Source organism: Thunnus albacares, chromosome 7, assembly GCF_914725855.1.
Source record: "Thunnus albacares chromosome 7, fThuAlb1.1, whole genome shotgun sequence".
NCBI classification, from domain to species: domain Eukaryota; kingdom Metazoa; phylum Chordata; class Actinopteri; order Scombriformes; family Scombridae; genus Thunnus; species Thunnus albacares.
The window spans coordinates 1,718,931-1,740,548 of NC_058112.1; the positions used below are offsets into that span (position 1 = coordinate 1,718,931).

The 21,618-nt window shown below is 38.8% G+C and overlaps 2 protein-coding genes across 3 annotated transcripts; one reads left to right on the forward strand and one right to left on the reverse strand.

Annotated features, from left to right (window-relative positions):
* Positions 1-315: 315 nt before the first annotated feature.
* On the reverse strand, positions 316-13,501 carry tesmin (testis expressed metallothionein like protein). Of its 2 annotated transcripts, none has more exons than XM_044357058.1 (13): positions 13,325-13,501; positions 12,666-12,918; positions 12,288-12,380; positions 10,849-10,939; positions 10,639-10,743; positions 8,980-9,103; positions 8,627-8,652; positions 8,377-8,453; positions 7,647-7,718; positions 6,964-7,066; positions 4,055-4,192; positions 3,193-3,296; positions 316-1,075 (listed from the first exon to the last, which is right to left on the reverse strand). In XM_044357058.1, exons 2-13 carry the CDS (start codon positions 12,896-12,898, stop codon positions 892-894), a joined length of 1,350 nt encoding a protein of 449 aa, XP_044212993.1. In that variant the 5' UTR covers positions 12,899-12,918; positions 13,325-13,501; the 3' UTR covers positions 316-891. The 2 variants fall into 2 exon arrangements, with proteins under 2 accessions (XP_044212993.1, XP_044212994.1); XM_044357059.1 differs by having other exon boundaries at positions 8,627-8,649; positions 13,325-13,500.
* Positions 13,502-13,970: 469 nt separating this feature from the next.
* zgc:110339 (uncharacterized protein LOC550490 homolog) lies at positions 13,971-19,024 on the forward strand. Its single transcript, XM_044357060.1, has 6 exons — positions 13,971-14,428; positions 15,313-15,361; positions 15,698-15,885; positions 18,169-18,324; positions 18,500-18,610; positions 18,812-19,024. The coding sequence occupies exons 1-6, from the start codon at positions 14,282-14,284 to the stop codon at positions 18,923-18,925; spliced, it is 765 nt and encodes a 254-aa protein (XP_044212995.1). The 5' UTR covers positions 13,971-14,281; the 3' UTR covers positions 18,926-19,024.
* The last annotated feature ends 2,594 nt before the right edge of the window (positions 19,025-21,618 follow it).

Here is a 21,618-nt window from a genome sequence, read left to right on the forward strand (position 1 = left end):
TTATAGACAGTTTCAATTATATTCTAGACTCAGACATTAATTCCAGGCAGGTGTGAAGATGCCTTTGAAACAGCATTTAGACCGTCATGTTGGGAATGTCGTCAAATACAGTTGAATAGTTAACGAAATAAATAAAACGTGAAACATACAAATAATACAAATCATGTATTTTTTGTGGGAGCATCTGAGTGAGAACAGTACAGGTGTCTGAACCAAACTGTATCAGCTGACACAGCTTTATGATACACATTGTTTTACTTTCAATGAAAGGAATATGAAGTACTGTGAAGTATTAAAAAAAACAAATGCAAGTGATGACTGGTTTCTGTTTATGATTTATTAACCTCCACTACACACCAGATGCCAGAAGTATTACTAAATATTATTTTTATGTGTTCTTGTTCTGCTTATACATGAAATCATTTTCAAGGTTAATCTAAAAATGAATAAACATATTGAAAAACAAGTAAGTAGTAGTAATTACAACCAGAACTTATATACAGAAGAATAAATAAGTTAAATAATTTCCAGTTTTAAAATATTTACATTCATTCACATGTATAGATTGTATTTGTTATTTCACAAGTAAGGCGATGGAGTACACCTGAGAGTTGAATGCTTGTGTTTCACAACCAGAGCTGCAACTCTGCTCTTAAGAAATCAGACACCGAAATGTAACAGCACAAATAATCTCATGACACATCTCCAGTGAACTGTTTGATATGTTCAGTATTAACAGTCAGAGTGAGGTGTGTAATACAATAACCTCTAAAGCTCCCCAAGAACACAATACTGAGCTGTAACACTATGCTGTCATTAAACTGATACACAAGTAGTAGTTAACTCAAAACATATTAGCGTGAGTCTGGGTCAGAGTCTAACTCTGAGGTGTCAGTATGTGTTGTACTTGGACATGGCTTTGACAATCTGTGTCAGACAGTGTCCGAACTCGTCCAGGATCATGTGCTCAGCCTGGGCGAGGCTCTGGGCCTCCATCTCAGCCTCCTCAGCCTGGGCAAGCAGACTGGCGCACACAGCCTCCACCACGGCAGGGGTTATCACCGACACGTCCCATCTGGACACAGAAACATGCTCATAAGCCTGTTCCTCTGGTGCGAACATCGCACTAAACATGCATTAATGAAGCACGGCAGCTGGGACGTGACCCCTTGAAAATCAGGAAATAGAGAAATGGTCATTCACGCTCTGCCTCATGCAAACATTTTGCATTTTTTCTTCTAAATCTCTGAATTTTGTTTCTGTGAGTTTTTCTTGTGCAGATGTTCTTCGTCAGACTCTCTCATTTCAACCTAATGACCACCTGTTACAGGATTTGATTGGTGATTTTCTTTATTTTTCTTATTGTCTACAAATCTTATGTTTGGAGCCAACTAAAGCTGCGTTCAGAACAAATCAGGTGGTGTAGTGAAAACATAAGTCCTCCCATTCATTTGAATGGGGGTAGTGCGTTTCGGCTCCATTTTGACCACTGCGGCGCCGCACCGGACTGTGGCCCGGAAAGTTGAGCCAGAGTCAACTTTTGGAGAAACGCAACATCACTGCGGCTGAAGGCTGCGGTAGCCAATCACAGCCGGAGATCAGACTAAGCTGTAAACTCTGCCATGAGAGAGGACAAAGACATTACTAGGACGAGGGGAGGACATTTCTCTTTGTTTGATAACATTAAAAGTAAAGTTAGACTTCGCTGACTGCCTCCTGACTCATTTTAAAAAAGACAAAAGAGAGAGAGAGAGCACCAGCGAGAGAGAGAGAGAGAGAGCAGTGATCGAGCAAGCTAGAGAGTGAATGAAGAGAGGGAGCGCTGGTAGCGAGAAAGTCGGTGAATCAGATCAATAAAACGTTATTTTCTAATTGTTTCACAGCCATAAAGTTCTACAGCACAAATAAACACACCCACACCCCCACACACACCTCCACTCAACCCTGACGCTGCACCGCCTGATTTAGTCTGAATATGGCCTAACAAGTATTGCATGTGTATCTAAAGCCTGGTATATCTTTATACTTCTGTCCAAACACTATTTAGGATTAGGGCCACATGTGAAAAATCAATTTGAGTTCTGAGTTTAAAGTGAGAATTGTGAGAAATAAGTCAGAAATCTGAGTTTAAAGTTACAACTCTAGCCTGTTTCTCTCTATGTTAACTATCTGCTCACAAGAAATGACAACACAGCTTGAACACTACAATCAGAAAAGTTAACAAATGTGTTGACATTAGTTTCAGTATGAAAGAGCTGCTGGTACTGCTGATCCCACAGACAATCAACTGGCAAGTCAGCAGCCACACAAGCTCATTGATGTCACTCAGTGGTCACCAAAGCCAGAACAATTCTACTCCATATCCAAAAGTGGGCTGCTGCTCTCCAGGTGATTGTACATTACCTGCCTGGCAGAAAGTTTAAGTAAATGTCCAATAAAGTCAAACACCGGGCGAGACGCAGATATTTTTGGGAGTTAGTAGATCCAACCACAGCTTACATTGGTCAGGTGGCCTGAAAGAAGCCTCCTATGGCAGTCACATTGTTTTGTTTCTAATGGATGTGTAAGGAGGTAACTTTGCTCACTCCTCACAGTGTCTACACAGCCTGCTCAGTGAAAGCAACATCTGCAGAGCAGCAGCAGCAGCGTCAGTCTTCCGTCAGTATGTTAATATACAACTGAATTACATTCCCAATTATGTTTGCTGGCTAAATCACAAAAAAAATGTTGTTAATCAATGTGAGTAATTGTTGTTAATGAACGTATGAGTGAAATGTTCACATATAGATCTTTTCTTTTTTTCACCAAAATATCTGATTTTGTAGTACAATATGTGCTAGCTTGATCATGGTCTTGGTTTAGTACAGTAAAAAGTCTGCAGTGACTTGAAGCACAACATTATTAACATTTAAGCGAAACGACGATCTTTCACTCGGGATGACTCAGGATGTGGACCCCCAGAACCTCCTCCCTCTGACTTAAGAGCAATATATAAATGTTACCTGTGAATATAATCCACGCAAAGATTATGCCTTCAGAGCACAACTTATAATCACTGTAGTTATGCATATAAAAAAAAACAAAATAGGCTTGAGGCTTAAAAATACAGTTCTGTTTGCGGAACATTAGTTTTACAAATCTAAAGCAGTCATAATGTAGTATGATGCACTGTGTCAAACTCAACCAACTCACTTGTCCTTGACATGTACAGTCTTCTCGCCGGGACACATTTCTGAGCCGTCGTCATAGTTTCTACAGCCGACACATTTACAGCTGGAGGTGCACATGATGTTGGCCTGCAAACACAACACAACAGTATAACTCACTCTGAACTAAACTGGTCTAAATGTTGCATTTCTACAAACACTTACACGTTATTTGAGGTCACTGATTTTCTACTTTTAAAAAGAAATTCAATACAAGCGTGTGTAGAAATGGCTGAATTTATAGAGACACATGCCCACATGCTTACATATTAATCCATTTGTGTTTCCAATACTGCATTAATTCTCTGATTGGAGAGCAAGCAGCAACAACTGCACTGAGTACTGGAGCCTGACAGACCTGTCAGTCAAACAGCTGGAGGTGAAGTTAGCTAATGAGAAATGTGTTTATGTTGGACTAAATGAGAGAATTTGTCTTTCAATGACTGAAACTAAAGTTTTAGCTTTGCTGGAGCCAACATCTAGCAACTCTTAGCAGTAATATATAGCATAATATCATGCTCACACCCACAACAGCACTGCACTGTGTGGACCAATCAAAGATGTGCAAGTGTCCAGTAAATTCTGCCTGAAAGAAGCTTAAAGTGCTGTGTGATTCCTCTGTGATACACCTTCAAACTGGATCTTCTGGTTCATATTTCATGTCCTCATGACTGTGTAGTGTTTCTCTAGAAGGCTGCTGTCTGTCTGAATCTGCTGATACTTCCAGTCTGGCTTCAGCACCAGGTCTTGGTGGTTGCTGCCTGGTTTATTTCAGTGCTTGAATCTGTGCAGAATATCTAAGTAAACCAGGTCACTTTGTAGGTGTGTGTGTGTGTGTGTGTGTGAACCTCATAGCACTCGCAGTAGTTCTTAAGGCAGCCAGAGCGTTTACAGTTGCAGCCTTTATTATGCCAACCTTTGACCTCTCCTGACTTCCCACCAGCAATTTTTGGCCTGAAGGCATCTGGGTTACGACCTAAACAGGACTACAGAATCACAATTACAGTAATGATTAGAACAAGAATGGGGAAGTGACTCATTAAAACTGTAAATATTCCTTAACCAATGGCAGGCAAAACTAGTGAAAAGTAAAAACATATAAAATTAGATTTTTTTTCACTGCATCATTGTACACAACAGAGGAGAACAGCATGATAGACTCAATCATAAGGAAAGTGAGTTATTTCTTTCACTGCATGTGAATCTGATGTTTTCACATCACAGATGGTGATCATCACTAGCAGCCAAAATAAGCTTCCTGCGCAGGGTGTCTGGGCTCAACCTTAAGGACAGTTTGAGGAGCTCAGATATCATTAACCCTCCTGTTGTCTTCCTGTCAACCATGCAACTTTTGTCCTCCCAGCTCAATTTTGACTCGGGAGGACAAAACCATCCATGTGATTTTCAGGTAATTAGATGAAAGGAATTCATATTTCTAATATTTGACCTGAAGACAACAGGAGGGTTAAGGAGGAATAGAACTGCTGCTCCTTCACTTTGAAAGGACTTTGTCAAATGTCCCCACCAAAGAGTCACCTGACCACTTCCCAGGCAGGAGGGCGAATCAAACACTCCCACCTGAAAGGAACATCCCTCTCAACTGCAATCATTTTACTAAAGAGGCAATATAAGCTGCCTCCCTGCCTTTGTTCTTCCTTTTTGACTCCATCCATGTGTTGTGTGCATCATGTCAGTGAGATTTATTCATTATTTGATTTTAATTAAACTCTCACATAACTTATATTCATATTTTGGTTTTGTTATCTATGCTTACCTGTTTTTTTTTATATGATAGTCTTTTTGTTGTCTCTATGCAGAGCTTGCACCACATCTATTTCTGCTCTGGGTTTCTCACAGTCACTTCAGCCCAACCAAACATTTTAATAATAATAAGAGAAGATAGCAGTGGCAGTGCAGCAGTGTAGTGATGTCCTCCAACATGACAAACCACAATGTGAAATATCAGTCTCTGTATGTCTCCCCTTAAAATAACTTCTGACAAGCATCTGCAGATTCATTCAAAACATTTGCGGTTTGTTAAGTTGCTGCTCAGATACTGAAAGCACATCATTTAATAACCCAGGTTATGATGAGCATGTCTCATTATTTTTAGGGATAATCTAAATTTGTAGATTAAAGATTTTGGGGAAAGTGGAAATATGTAAATATATCTTACATCACGTCAAAATATATCCTACCCGACCCGCTGTGAGAAAATCCTCCTCAGGGATTTTCAGCCTTACAGAAACTCATGCATTTTAACTAGATGAGGAATCAAAACTACCTAAATTTGGGTTTGATATTATCCCTGAGTTAGTGCTGTTATCTGTCCTTGTATAAAACTGTGTTAGGACATCATTATCTGCTGCAGCATCCCATCACTACAATTTATAATAATAAAGGGGTGTGTCGATTTGATAAAAGAAGTGAAGGATGGTCTCTCGTTTCCTCATTCAAGACTCCTCCAGCCAGCCTCCTTGCTCCTCCAAATCACATCACATCAATTTCCAGGTGAGGAAACATGAATAAGGTCATAAGAAGCACCGTGTTTCCCATGTGGCCTGAACACACCCTGGCTTCTCAGGGGAGAGCTGGAGAACAACATCTGGACATACATAGTACAGAGTACATAGTACATATAATGTCCTCACAAGTGACAAAAATGAAAGTGTGTGTTTGAGACACACAGCAGAGAGTGAGGGAACATGTCTCCCCATGAGTGTTTTCCAGTAAGACTGCTGATGAATCAGATCCACTAATAGTGTGACACCTGTCACCCTGGCTGAAACACCAATTAGAAACAATCAATGCCGTCAGCCCGACTCACTGTGTACCCTCTGCATCAGCAACAATCCATAGTGTTTCAGCTGTTACTGATTGATTAGCCAGTCAGCTCACACAGCAGTCAGCCATCCTGTACCATCCCACAGCTGGATGATGCTTACATATATTGCTCACTATCAGTGCGCACTGCAAGCAATTTAATCGACGTTTTCTTTTGTCCTTTTCACTTCCTCTCTTTGTATCTGATACTCACTGTGCAAGTGACAAATTTCTAATTATTTCTTAAAATATTGAAATATTCTGTTTGTGCAAGACCAGTGTTTCAGTTTCTAATGAAAGCCTGGTGAAATAACTGAATACAGAGTGTTTACATTCACTTGATTCATGTCTTATTTCAGTAATAATGTCACAGCTTATTGATTCTCATGTAATTAGTCTATATGTTTTCCTTTGTTAGTCAGTGTGTGGTATTACTTAGTTGTTCAGCAATCTGGTGACAGTAGTATATCAACTACTCTACATTAAAGTAGTGGGAGTAATTATCTTACACAGTATATACAAATCAGTACAGTTATTTGATACAGATACACTACATGGCTTAGCTAAATGAACAGTGAATGGACCTAGACTCCTAGATGGTCTGGTCCTCATGGTGGACTTGCTATGTTTTCAAATGCTTGGACTGCCACATATTTACATTTACATGAAACCAAACTATACATACAATTAAGGGAGATTAAATTGAAATTAAACTAAATTAGAGAGAGTTGGAGTCTGCCAAATGTCCAATTTCATGATTGATCATCTGCTATATAAACATTGTGTCTTTTTCCATTGATTAAGTGACTTCATTTATTCTATTTCAATATGTTCTGATATTTTACAGGCACACTGTGAAGCACTTCACTAAACTGCCATAAAATGTGTTTGTAAAGTTGATGATATGAACGTGTTCACAGGAAGCGTTGCAAACCTTTATTGCTTTGTGACGCTTCAGCTCATGCTCTGAGTTGTTGTGACAGTTAGAACAGTCACAGTTGCTGCACATCACTCCATTGGCAAAACACTCACAGTAGCTGAAAGAGATAAAACACACACACACACACACAAATACACCGCATGACATTACAAGATGTAAAGTCTTCTGCTTCTCTTGTGGGTTTATGAGGAATAACAGAGTGAATTTGGGAGAGAGAATGAGACACAGGGATATTTACTAAGGCTAAAAGATGTTAATGAGCTCAGCTGCAGTTCATTTGATTTGCAGTAAGTGTTAAATAGGAGCTAAATAAGATGTGATATTGAACTGTGACAAAGCATGAAAGAACATATTTTCTGCTATTGAACCTGGAAAATTTGTTGAAGAGAAGACATTTTGGGATTGCAAGCATTCACTCATTCAGACAATAAGATCAGTGATTGAATGACTCATGAAAAACAGGTGTGAGATATAGTTTTATATAGATTATAGCTGTAAACAGAAAATATCACAGCCTTCTAAATAAGTATTACTGGCTGCTTCAGTCATGTTTCACTGGACTGGAGCTGCTGCGAAACATTACAAAACTCAGAATAATAGCAGGAGACAACTGCAGGAAACAGAAACACTACATCATACTATCAAGAAAACTAATGATAATACGACGCTATACTCACAGTTTGAGGCACTGAGATCTGGTACAATGACAAGGTTTCCTGGACTTTGATTCACACAAAGTCCCAACAGTTCTACAGGAGTAAAAGGAGCAAATACACCTTTCAGTTTGAAGTCCATGTTAAATAAAGCTAAATGTAATACCAGTAATCTGCTACTGACCACAATGAGGGCTGAGGGTGCATTGTTTTATACTATGTAGGACAGTGTACACACACACAGGCTATTAGTGAATGCAGCCTCACATTGTCAGCTCCATTACACTACTGATTCTCATTAGCTGAGACAAAACAGCAGTAAAAAAACACTTGATCAATATAAATTAGACACAACTAGGATTGGTGCAAAGACCAACATTTCTTCCACTGCAAGAATCTTTTCTGACTGTCTCCTTTTCATGTACTTGGGAATTAAGCTAATTTTTGAAAAGGTAGCCAAATGTATTCAGCTGTCTTTTCCAACATAAAATCCTTGTTGACTGTGTCTCAGTTTCATATCTCAATACAATGCATAAGAGCTGAGACATAAATTGTGCTTTTAACAATAACTGGATGGAGAAGGATGTTATTTTTCCATACTTTTAATCCACCATTAAAATTTTCGTCATTGCAGTCTATTGTAACTGTCATGTATCAAGGTTGGCAACGCAATCCACAAAAAGCTTGAGATACTTTAGATAGATTTTTAGTTGCCTTACGCTGTCAGTGCTGGACGCGGTTCCACAGTTCTTACCGTGCTGGAGGGGCTTGAGGCTGCATGTTAGCTGTCTGATCTCTGGACTCATACAGAGGACAGGCTGTCTGGTGGTACTGGAGAAGGTATATATGAATGAATGATTCAATACAGGAAGAATCTATCAATCAATCAATCAATCAATCAATCACTGTGAAACTGGAGCTAGGGCTGGAGTTAATGAGCAACAAAGTCCAACAAAGACTGGTGATCTCTAGATAGAAGAGGAACTAACTCTTTATTTCCCTACCTGGCTGGGAGTCCCCAAAACATCTGCTAAACACAAAGGAAAAGAGAATAATGTAAAACCCCAGTTATTTTTTTTCTATTTTAGGGCTAGCAAGTTATTGCTATGCAGTACACATTTTCTTGTACTTCCTTGTTGGGATGTACAGGATCATTTAATCTGACAACAGGCAGGAGTTCTTCCTCTGTGGTGATTTTGTTCCAGTGCTTTGGTGGAGAGTCTCAGGAAAGAGACACTAAACCATGATCCATGTTCTTTCATTACCTACAGCACTCATTGATTTGTCTGACTGCATTCATTACCTGGCACAAAACTAAACTGAAGCTAACACATAACTCAGCTGAACTTGTCCTAACCTTTCCCCTGAGTCTGCTCGTCGTGTCTTTGAGCTGGTGCAGACTCCAGGGTAAAGAACACAGGTCCTGGATCACAGGGGTTCACCAGCACAACCTGTCCACCTCCACTCACATTACACACCACCTATACACATAAGAGGAAGACTTTTATTAGGACAATTGAAAGAAATTTCATTACAACTATTTTGATGATTGTTTACGTAATTTTTCAAGCAGAAAGTATCCTCAAATCTGAGAATATGTATTTATATCTTATCAGATATATCTAATAAGATGCATCAAACTTGCAAAGAAAAAGAGAGAGAGAGCAGGAGTGAGCAGCAGGTCATAAAATATAAAAGAGAGCAGAGTCAAAAGAGTGCAGTTAATGATGTATTGTGAAAGGTAAAATCAAGTTCATATTCAGGTTTACAACAACAAAAACAACACATCACCCTGTTGCTTGTTTACTGTTTCAAAAATAATCACATATTGTATGTATGTAATGTTACTGTTCTCTAATTCTTCCTAAGAACAGCTGTTATCTATCTTTATAAATGTATGTATTTTCAGATAATTGATTCAGTGCAGCTCTCTGGATGTTTTTGTGATGCGACTACCCTAACCCTAACCCCTAACCCTAACCCTGTTTGATGTCATTGAGCCTGCTGCTGAATAAAAGTAAAGTCATGTTTCTTTACCCACAGCAACGTTCCCCTTGTGACTTGTGTGAATTCCTTCTATTCTATTTATGCCTAACCCTAACCCTAACCCTAACCCTAACCCTAACCCTAACCCCTAACCCTGCCTAACCCTAACCCTAACCCACACGTGGAGAATTTTCAACACAAAACTTACCATTGCAAATTGTGTAAAATTTTTATTGATTATTGTAAGGTTAATGTAACATTACTTAGACCAGCCCCCGACAGAGAAAAACAGGCAGGCGAGAACAGGAACATGTGAGTGTCACATAGTGCCCCCTGGGTAATGCAGTTTATTTGGGGCCATTATGAATCGCCCAGAGAACCTGATATGGAGAGGGCAGAAAAGAGTACCGGCAGTTTGTGAGAAGTGCCGGTGCATACACTGCAAATAGGCTGTTATTGTGGGGCAATTCTCCACAATTTCTTTTTCCTTAAAAGACTACTCCACTGATTCAGCATTGCATTCCTACAACACTGTTGGACTCGCAGTGGACATTTAGCATGACAAATATGAATGCAGCAGAACCACAATTAATGTTGTTTTTAATTCCATCAAAACCTGACTCCGACATTACCCACAATGCATCTTGACCTGATCCACTCAACTGTACAGATTCAGGTGTATTATGCTAGTAGCGGCTAATGTAGCCTAGAGCTGCTAGCCTCAAGTGGAGATGAGGAGCAGCTACAGAGGTCTAGTAACCTCACTTCTTTCAGATTTTTTTAATTTTCAAACTTGTAGTCTTCAGCCCCACTGACTCAAGTGACATCATTTGAGGCAGTTTATCAGATTTCACACAGCTCGCTCTGGAGACACAAAAGGCTTTAAACACACTGAACTCCTGGAGACACACGCTGATGTGTAAAATCAATGGAGATATCCTTTAAAGAAATAATGGAAACAGATTGAAACTAAACTCTGATGAGATATTCTTTATTTTGAGTGGAATGAAATGCTAACAGTGGAACTTACAGGCTGTGTGATATGGGATGTGACTCCAGTCAGTCCATCCTGAAACTGCTGGTGGTCCATGGTCTGTGGTACACAGATACCAGCTACAGGGGCATGTAAATCCCCCTAAAAAACACACACACACACACACATAGAAACAAATGCACAATGTATGAACTCTATCATAATCCATATAAGAACGGTTGTATGTTTCTGAATGTTTGATCTCACCGGCATCATGCTGCATAGAATGGGTTCATTGGTAAACCAAGGAGCAGAAGCTGAGCTGTGATGGCTGCTGTCTGGTGGACCAGGCACAGGGCTGAGGAAACCAGGACCGACTCACGTCACCTTACAATTCCTAACACCAGCTCCAAAACATCATTACCCTCCCACATAGGCCTGCTACATACTCAGCATGGCTCAGACCCCCATGTCATTAAATCTACCACAGCTGCCACCACTACAACACAGGTTTATTTCTAATACTGAAATATATTATGTCTGTTCATTTACTTGATTTTGAATAGAGTCTGAGGAAGTGATGCAAATTAAAGGGATGGAAAGCATTTCACATTTTTTATAGGTGTTTATACCATCTTTCAAATTAGAAGTTTCAGAAGTTTCATTGTAGAATAATGAAACAATCCCAGTAGGAATTGATGTATTTTATGTTGCTTTCATATGGAAGCAGAAACAGGTCATACAGAATTGAATCTTATGAGCAACTGAATACTTGATTATGAAATGTAACCATCACTGAATACTTAATGTTGAAATTTAAATGCCTTGGAATTTATGGCATTGAAATATTTTACTTTGAAAACCATCTATCTGAATGTATGTGGTTTGTTTTTTGTCATGTCAGAAAGTAGATTTAAAGCGATCTTTTTAGACAAATTCAGATAGAAAATTCAAATATCTACCGGACTGAAAATGGCGCCCATTCAGTCCTATAAGAATTGCTTGCCTGGCGCTTATGGCAAAAAAGGTTTCTAGCGTCCAGGTGTGTTGTGCAACCCACTGACTATGTTTCCCCTGCTTGGCACATAGACTCGAGGAAAGTTTTACAAATTTAAAAGCTTGATGGATCAAAATAGAAAATCATATTTGACCTTGTTTGCAGTTGGAGGTGTCCTGTCAACAGTTACAGACATCTCTTTTACAATGGTGGTCTATGGGGAAAATGCTTTTGGGCCGCAGGGGGATTTTTCCCTATAATACCACGAGTGACCTCTGGGGAAAAATTGGCTGCAAGGCTGAGCAGCAGTGCTGTCTCTAGCTCTATAATACATCCTTGAGAAAAGTTCAGATGAGCTAAAAGATGAGCTGGAAGTGCTACAGTATAAATTCAGTGATATTTAGATTTAAACATAAAGTTATTCAATAATGGTTATATTTTGCATTTAAGCATTCAGTTGCTTGGAAAATTCTAATTATTATGGGAACTTTTTGGTTCTAAACTTTAAGCCCATTCATCTCAGCCTCTGTGTCAGTCTTGATATTGCCACCAGATGGCACCAAAGTAAAAAAAACAATTAAAGCTTACACATACACATTTGCTGGAGGCAGCATATTTACTGCTACCTGACATTTGGTGTCACTTATTCTGTTAAAGGAATATGCTACAGTGGAATACAACCTATACACTGAAGTGAATTAGGACTTACCCAGTGAGGAGGTTATACTGGCTAGACTGGGGCTCTAGGAGGTAGTCTGGATAGGTCAGCTGACACTGAGAGGACTGATACAGACAGTGGAACCTGCAGTCAATCAATCAATTCATCAGTCTTTGCCCAGGAAAAATGTACATTCACCATATCTGTGTGAAAGCATGTGAAACCATGTGTATATTAGTCCTTTAGGACATGTTTCAAACATGTGGTGAAGGCAGGAGATGTGTATAATATAGCCCAAATGAGATAAAAATGTATTTGGCCAGTTAGGCATTTGGTTAACAGAGAAACAAAAAAAGAGAAGGTTTTCAAAGTAAACAAATGATCAAAGTCAGAAACGTGTTTGTGAAAGTGAATGATTGAACATTATACCTATAGCTGAGAGGATCCACCATTCCTGGCTGGGTGGAATGTTGGAGAGGTTGAGGAACCATTCCAGGCGGACTGACATCTGAAGGGGGCCCTGCCCATACCTGGGTCCCGGCAGGGCCATGGGGGACATTACTGTCCCTCTCAGAGCCACAGTCATTTGAAGAAGGGTCACCAGCATCATTATTCTCCTCTTTGCTCTGAGTTGTGTTCTGCTCAGTCTCAGTGCTGTCCATCCCGCCAGAGAAGAAGGCACCTGCAGAAATCATACATCGGTGAAAAACAACGATGCCAGTCAGGGAACTGACAGAAATGTACTGTAACTGTCTATGAAGCCAATAAGATCTAACGCTAACTTCTCAGTGAAGTTAACTTTCATTTTCGCATGACTTTTTTCTCCATATATTACGACGTTTTCTTAAAGTATTATGATTTTTGTTTTTCTGGTGAAATATATAACTATATTCTCGGATTTTTTGCTAAATTTTTCATCAATTTCAGATTAGTTTTCCTCAACACTGGTATACGTTAGCTAACTTTATTAGCGTTAGCATTTGCCCAGTGTTAGCAAAATTGAAGTTATGTTAGTTAGCCAAATTTTAAAGCTGATTCAAATGTATTCATTTTAACTAAGGGATAAAAACATTATAGATTTACGTTACCAGTATTGATGTTTTTTCCACACAGTGCTAACGTCGCTTGTTTTACGACTCCTTAGACCGAGCGCACTGTTGCTATGAACGACAGTCGGACTGATGCCTTCAGGGACTACGCAAGTGTAGAAATGACGATAATCTACCTAGTAAAGCGAGAAAAGCAAGAGAAGACCGCAGGTAACTTCGGGACCCGATATGCTGACATGGGGCCTGAAGCACCAGCATGAACGTGTTTAACTGAAAAGGTCAACTCTATAGCACTCTTTTTAAAAACCGTTAGCTGTCACCTTGTCGTTTTACACTGTGAATTGGCTATTATATTTCATATTGTCATATTTCTGTCTTTTGTTCTTTGAATAGCTCTTCCTTTGATTGGAAGGGGTTGAAAGGTCTGAAGAATTTAAATCAGAGCAAGGGTTTTAAATCTGTAGGCCTATGTCAAAGTAGTATGTGCTTATGATACACATTTCTCTTCTTAAATTATCTGAACATACAAACAAAAAAGCTGTTAAAACTTATAGCTCCTGTAAGCTTTACAAGATATGTATTTAATCATTTCTTTTTCTCTTTTCTTTTTCTTTTATTACAGCCTTTAGTCCCCCTGGCGTGTTTATAGACACAGGTTGTATACACAAGGTGCAGTTTACTTACTGTATACTTGTCTCAATGAAGCTCTTATAAGAATAAAAATCAATTAAATTTTCTGCTGCAGCCGAAAACTCAGTTGTATTTAACCCATGAAAATTAGAGTCACTAAAAATCTATTTTCAATGGTTAATTTATTATTTCCAACAATACCTAAAGGCAACCTGATGCGTATAAACTACATACTTAGGTTTACGAGTATCAGTGAAGGCAGCATGCGCAACGTGTTTACGTTGAACTTCCAACCGTTACAGTTCAGTTGAGTAACTCGTGATAACTGTAGCTCGACACCACTGCTCACACGGAGTCAGTGTGAAGATGAGTGCAAGTTTAAGGAAATGTCAATCCATTCTGATTACGGGCTCCAGCAGAGGAATAGGACTGCAGCTGGTGAAAGAGTTAGCTAAAAGCACCGACCGACCCGCTACGATAATAGCGACAGCCCGCAACCCGACTGGCTCCAAGGTAATGAATATCCACAGATGTCACTGTTTCAAATGTTGATCACCATCATCATGTCACAACCATAAAATGTATGTAAATATCTTTATATACACCACACAGGCACGCGAGCTCCAAAATATTGTCTGTTTTGTCTCGTGAGGGACCGCGACACCAGACTCCTGTTAAAATTCAGTGAATTTAACGTCACAGCTACAGCTGTTGGCAAGAACACCCTGAAATCAAAGTGTATATATATATGTGTGTGTGTGTGTGTGTGTGTGTGTGTGTGTGTGTGTGTGTGTGTGTGTGTGTGTGTGTGTGTGTGTGTGTGTATAAACACTCACTGGCCACTTCAGGTACAAGTGTGTAATGCTCTAATGCAATCCAATACAACAGCTCTGCCATTAATTCCACTTTTACGAAACTTAGGCATTTTCAGTTTTTGTTGACATTGTCACAAAGTAGATAATTCTACTTTATGTTTATTATTTAGGTCGTAGTGGGTGGTGGTGGTGTAATGGAGTGCATTATATTGAATGGTGTTGCTAATATTTTGTCCACTCCATTAACATACATGAGGAGGGCAAAATATAAGTAATATAATCACCTTAATGACAATGTCAACAAAAACTGATAACGTATAAGCTTCATAAATGTATAATTTATGGATTGTATTAGATGTGTAGCTAGTGAGGTGGCCAGTGAGTGTACATGTATTTTACATACATACATACATACATACATACATACATACATACATATAAATGTGTGTATATCTATATATGTATGTATATGTGTGTGTATATATATATATATAGTAGTGAAAATGAGTTGTGCATCCAAACTATAAATTTATGCAAAATTGTCCTGAATAATCTATTCACTCAATTTCCTACTTAACTTAGGATCTGCAAGAGCTGTCCAGTGTCCCAGGTGTTCATATTGTGACACTAGGTGAGTCTGTATATACTGACTTATTGCTAAGATATCAGGTATATCAGGTATATCATACACCATGCAAACAGTCTGTCATATCACTATTGTAGTTTTCCTTTTAAACAAATGATTGCTGAACAGTGGCATAATCTGTTTGAATGAACCTACTATACCAATACACATCTACCCATATTATTTATATCACTAATTCATTTTCTAGACTCACCGTCTGTTTAACTCATACATGTGATATTGCAGTATATAACATCTTTTGACAGTGTCAATCATGCTAACACTAACAATACTGATATTTACAGGGCTGAAACTGTAAATGATCTTCTGTCCTTTTTACAGACACAGACAGCCAACAAAGTATCAGCTCAGCCTTGGAGGATGTCCAGTCCATCGTAGGAAGTAAGGGACTGAACTGTTTGATCAATAATGCTGCCATCAACATCTCTACAAACATAGACACTGTTACCCCGGAGGCCATGATGAAGACCTTCCAGACAAACAGTGTTGCACCACTGTTTGTCACAAAGGTACACCTGCAGTCTGCAAATGTGATACTGAGCATCAGACAGCGTTAAGCTTTGTTTACTTTGTTCTGTGTATCGCAACATTAAAAGAGTTGTTACAAAATTTTAAAGTTATTTTGCTGTTTTGTTAGGTCATTTTCTGACAATAAGTAACAGAGAACATGCGCTATAAAGACACAAAATGAACTACAATAGGACGTTGTAGTGGAAGTAAAGGAAAGTAGGCTGCCTGGCAACAGTGGTAAACACCGATTTACCACCAAACATTGCATTTGTGTACTGTAATTACTGTCGCTTCCCTCCAAATTAAAATTGTTGCTCATCTCTCGATGTTTGATGGGACAGCCATCCCAGCTCCACCACTATCAGCAGGACCACTCACTCAGTGCTCTCCCAGTTATAAAAATTCAGAGGTGCACGACAACTTGCAGAGCTGGTTGAAAGATGCAAGGACACAAAAGCTGCGATGACGTCATTTTCAGTGCATGCACCCTCTCGCTGGGGACACTGCAACAAGCATAAACCTAACTTCACGCTGATATTGGCCAGAATCACTGGATCAGGAACCTTTCCATCCCCGGGGGGGGGAAATACCTGTATGTTTCACTATCACTATATCCCCCAAATGATTACATTGCAGCCTGTTTCACAGCTGCCAGCTGAAGAGCTCTCACTCAATACTGGACCAGTTTTAAAAATTATTGTCCCCATTAGTCTCTGAGACACAAAATTATGGGAAATAGCGTCCAGGTTGAAAAATACTGAATTTTCCCTTTAATGCCTCAAACGCTAGCAGCAATGTCTAAAAGGGTTTTTATGACTTCATGCAGTGTTTGACTGTGTTTTTTGCATACTGACATGCTGTACTGTATGTATGAAAGAATTACCGGTCAGTGTAATAATTCGTCCTCTCCACACTGATTATACTGTAAGAAATACTTGATAAAATCTACAAGTCCTTGTTCTGTATATCCCTCCACTGCAGCTCAGCAAGGAAACACAAATAAACACAAACTTTGCATTAAACAGATTAACATTGGAAGATACCCAAAGGGTAAAGGCACAGTAATGTACAGTAGTGTGCATCAACACAGTGCAGACTGCTGCAGGTTAGTCCAAGCAGACAAGTCAAGTGATACAACACTGCCATCTGGTAACAATTCAACGTACCTGCACACTCACAGGTTACACACCTGTTCTTTTGTTTGATCATTTCTCACTCTTTGATCCTCAGCAAATAACAGATTCGACTGAAGTGTATTCCTCCCAAATTTGATATTTTATTTGTTTTCTCGTGCACTGAGTAGTTGAAAAGAGAGGATCTGTGTTAATTGCAGGTCTGATCAACAAAAGAAGCATGAAAACTTTCTTCATTCATTAGAAAGATCTTTCTACTCATGATCTTTTATTTCCCCCATGAACATTTATTATGGATAAATATTATAGTAGTCAGGTAGAGGACTAGATTTCCAGCAAGAAACACATTTTAATGTTTATTGTCATTTTTATTCAGTCACATGTGAGCCTGCAAATCTGAGTGGGGCATTTGTGAGCACTGCTTACACACAGATCACAAATGTTGCCAGTTCCACATTTCACAAATGATTGTCACTCACAAATTGCAGATAAATTGGAGTCCTACATTCCTCCTGCATGCTCATGCAGGGGTCACCAGTAGATTAGTTAAACATGTCAAAATTAACATGAGAGGAAATAATTTCATGTTGCAAGTTGCAGTTGCAAATTTGGTGAAACACTACTAACGAGTATTGTGTGATATATTTTATTCCTCTGTGTCATAGAGCTCAATTGTTGTCCAGAAACTATTAAAACACATCAGTCACATGTTCCTTCATTACTTTAAACACACTCACTGTAGTTTATTTTGACTCAATCCCACAAACACACTGTCCTGCTGCCAGAAATACTCACTAGAGCACCAAATGTGCTGAAAATAGTTCCCAACAACTGCACTGTTTCCTCCTGTTTGAGTAACATTTGTTAGAATCCTATTAATTAGGAAATTACTGAGTCTTTGAAAAAGTGAAACTATCAATTTGTTAGTAGTTTTCAAATATTTACATCTTCAGTAATACTGTATGCAAATAGTACTATTGATATATTTTTGTCAATGATTTCAATTAATATACTTGAATGTATTCATCCAAATTATTTTCTTCTTCTCTACTTTCTACATTCTTCCAAGCCTTGCTTTGTGATCTATTGACATCAGACTACATATCTGTAATCACCCCCAGCTGATCAGTTGTGCTTGTTGTGCTTCAGGCCTTCTTACCTCTGCTGCAGACTGCTGCACTTCAGTCCACAGGGATGGGACTGCACAGAGCAGCAGTGATCAACATCTCCTCCATCCTGGGCTCCATCTCATACACCTGTGGTGAAGGCGCTAGCTTTAAGAGCTACGCCTACCGCATCTCCAAGGTCAGACTCTCTCTTTTATTTTCTTTAGAGGCAATGTATGAAATTTTCATGAAGAATTTTGAGAATTATGTGGTGTGTGTGTGTTTTTTTTATTTCTGTCTCCACTTTCAAACAGTAGCTGAGGATGTAATGCTGGTATTTTTCTCAGCAAAACGTTGTTTTCTTATTGTGATAGGCAGCATTGAACATGGTGACGAGGTGTCTAGCTGCTGATCTGGGGTCAGATGGAATCCTTTGTATGTCTCTGCACCCCGGCTGGGTCAAGACTGACATGGGAGGGCCTCTCGTAAGTATCATTTCCTGTGGGTTAACAGGAAGCTGCATGTTGCAATGCAAATAGTTGGAAACATTTGGTATAATGTCGTTTTTAGACATTTTAATGCGAAATAGATACATATTAGAGCTTTCAGGCTTGAAGTTGTAAATGAGTGAGAGTGGTTGATGAGTTATTGAAGTCTTTCTGGGTCCGTATTTCTGTGTGTTTCAGGCTGACTTGACAGTAGAGGAGAGTGTCTCTGGACTGCTGACTGTCCTCTCCAATCTCACAGATAATGACCATGGAGGATTCAAGGACCACCGTGGAAATGAATTACCATGGTAATTCATGAAACATCGGGTGTAAGATTGTAATCAAAAGTCTGCTCTGTTGAGGAAATATTTAAAGCAGCGTGTCCTGGTTTATTGTAAACAGATTGAAACAGAAAAAGTAGATTTTTTTGGCTATTTCTCTTCTTCCCATCAAGAAACTGAACATACAGAGATAAAGGGCAAGCTGGTCATGAGTGTGTTATCACCGATGTCTCAAACATAAAACTTTTGTTTGATCAAGAAAACTGCTCAGCAAGATTTCAGATGTTTGCCCAGAGCGGAGCAAAATGTTGAGGTTTGCACTGGAATGTCAGTATTCTAAATCTACATGAATGTGTGATGTGTTTTTTTAGGTCTCACCACATTTGTCCAATACATCTTTAATGTTTACATATTAGGCTTGGGCTGTATTAAGGTAGACCACGCTATTTATAAGTCCTAAAAGTATCATTTTCAATATCATCCAAAACATATGCTTCCTTTTTCTTTTAAACTCAGAGACGTTCTATTAACATGATGTATTGTAGTGCATAACACATGCCAACAGAAGTCAGCCAGTCATCATATAGGCAACTGATGGAAGAGGCAGGCATCCGGACTGAGAAAGATGGTCATCATCTGTTGGAATGTTTTGTGTTCGGATCCAATGATGCAGGCGAGCCAGCCAACACAGACAAATGTCTAACCCTAAATCTAACCCAGATGAACATTAAAACATGTTTTTCTTTCTGTAATCATTCCTCCTGTTCATACTGACCATTAGAAGATCCCTTCATAATGACCTTACAATGGAAGTGATGGAGGACAAAATCCACAGTCCTCCTTCTGTGCAAAAATGTATTTAAAAGTTTATCTGAAGCTAGAATAAAACTTCAGCCGTTAAAATGAGTCAAATCAAGTAGATATCTTTCAACGTTACAGTCTTTTTAGTGCCAAAGTTCCTCTTTTTGTTACTATACTTCCACCACAGCTCAACAGGGGAACACTGTCTGAGGAAACACAGAAAGGGAATTTGATGCTAAAAAGACTGTAAATGTGTCAGATATCCACTTAATATGACTAACTCAGACTGATGAAGCCTCATATAAGCTTCACATCAACTTTTAAATGCATTTTTGCACTAAATGACTGTGTGGATTTTGCCCTCTATCACTTACAATGGAAGCACATTTGAAGGAGATCTTTTCATAGCCAGTATGAACATGTGGCAGAAAGGGGATGAGAAAAATAGAGCAGTATAGCCCTTTACATCCTGGAAGGAAAGGGAGGGGAAGTGGTACAGGAGAGGAGATAAATCAGACACACCTGTCAGCCAGGAGAAGGAGAAAACTGACAATAGCTGCATGGAGGAGAGCAGAGAGGACTGAGAGTGAAAGGGAGAAAATCAGTAAACTTAATCCAGTTTCTGAACAACCTGCCAAACCTCTTAAAAGAGAAATAGTGGACTACATAAAAGTAAAAGAGAGTGGAAGTAGTAAAAGAGAACCAACAACAATAATATTAAACGAGCTCACTACACGTGACTGTATACTCTGATGATATTTTGGAAGGTATCAAGGTATGAAAAAATAGATAAGGCCCAAGCATATTATGTATGCATACTGTATACTTTTAATTTCATCAAGTCATTATTCCAGCCAGACACTATCTGGATGTCATCATATCAATATCAATATTTTCATATCAATATTAAGACTTTTTAAAAACGTAACTATATGTCATTGCTTTTCTGTATAATACAATGTATAATGTCATGAACTGTACTATAGATTTACTTAAAATTGCAATAAAATCTGCTTTCTTATAAGTCAAATTTCTGCTTCACTTTGTATTGGACCCAATCCAGGTTTGTGGTATGATTAATCTCTAACTGACTGTATTTTAAGATTTCCTTTGTCAATACAGTGATTTTAGAGCAAGCAGCCAATAGAAGAACTGCATATTATGACACCTCTGTATTAGCTTCAACATTTAGCCATGGTGGTTTAAGTGAGTATTTTGCTCCGGTCCAGAAAGTCCACAGCATCACAAGTCAGCTCTCGTTTAGTTGACACGCCAACAAACTTTTATGGAAGGCCATTTCTGCCAGGTGTAGAAACAATGTATCAAAAGTTATGAGTGATGATAAGTCAAAATGACAAGATCTTAAGGCAGGATGCTTAGATGGTTAGTCACAATAAGGCTTACTATTTCTTTATACTATTTCATCAACAGTATTTTACTTTTGACATACCTCACTTTTCCTCTTTTTGTTTTCTTTTGCTGGCAGAAATGGGCTTCCATGTGTTTTAGAGGCAGGGAAACAGACAGTAGTATGAACTTGAAGAAGTAATACTGAATGAATACTGTATATAATCCACTATGATGTTTTCAGTGATTTTGATGATCAATATAATATTCTTCAGAAACCTAATGATGAATCCAAAACATGGAAAGGCTCTGAATAGATTATGAGATTATGAGTTTGAGACACTCCAGCATTGTTAACCATACTAGATAGTTGTGTTGCAATGATTAACTGATTCATAAGTTAGTTGTTGAACAGAAAACTATTTTGATAATTTATTGATAGCTGGTTCCAGCTTCTCAAATGTGAAAATTTGATGCTTTTGTTAGTCATATATGAAGGGAAACTGAATATCTTTTGGGTTTTGACCTGCTGGTCGAATAAAATGAGCAGTTAACATACATCTTGGGATGTGGGAA

Coding starts and splice junctions, on each gene's coding strand:
- tesmin (XM_044357058.1), bottom strand. CDS start 12,898: ATGGACAGCACTGAGACTGAGCAGAACACAACTCAGAGCAAAGAGGAG. Junction 8,454..8,626: donor TTTTGGGGACTCCCAGCCAG/GTAGGGAAATAA, acceptor TACCTTCTCCAG/TACCACCAGACAGCCTGTCC. Junction 3,297..4,054: donor ACTACTGCGAGTGCTATGAG/GTTCACACACAC, acceptor TTGTGTTTGCAG/GCCAACATCATGTGCACCTC.
- zgc:110339 (XM_044357060.1), top strand. CDS start 14,282: ATGAGTGCAAGTTTAAGGAAATGTCAATCCATTCTGATTACGGGCTCC. Junction 14,429..15,312: donor GCAACCCGACTGGCTCCAAG/GTAATGAATATC, acceptor TACTTAACTTAG/GATCTGCAAGAGCTGTCCAG. Junction 15,362..15,697: donor TGTTCATATTGTGACACTAG/GTGAGTCTGTAT, acceptor TCCTTTTTACAG/ACACAGACAGCCAACAAAGT.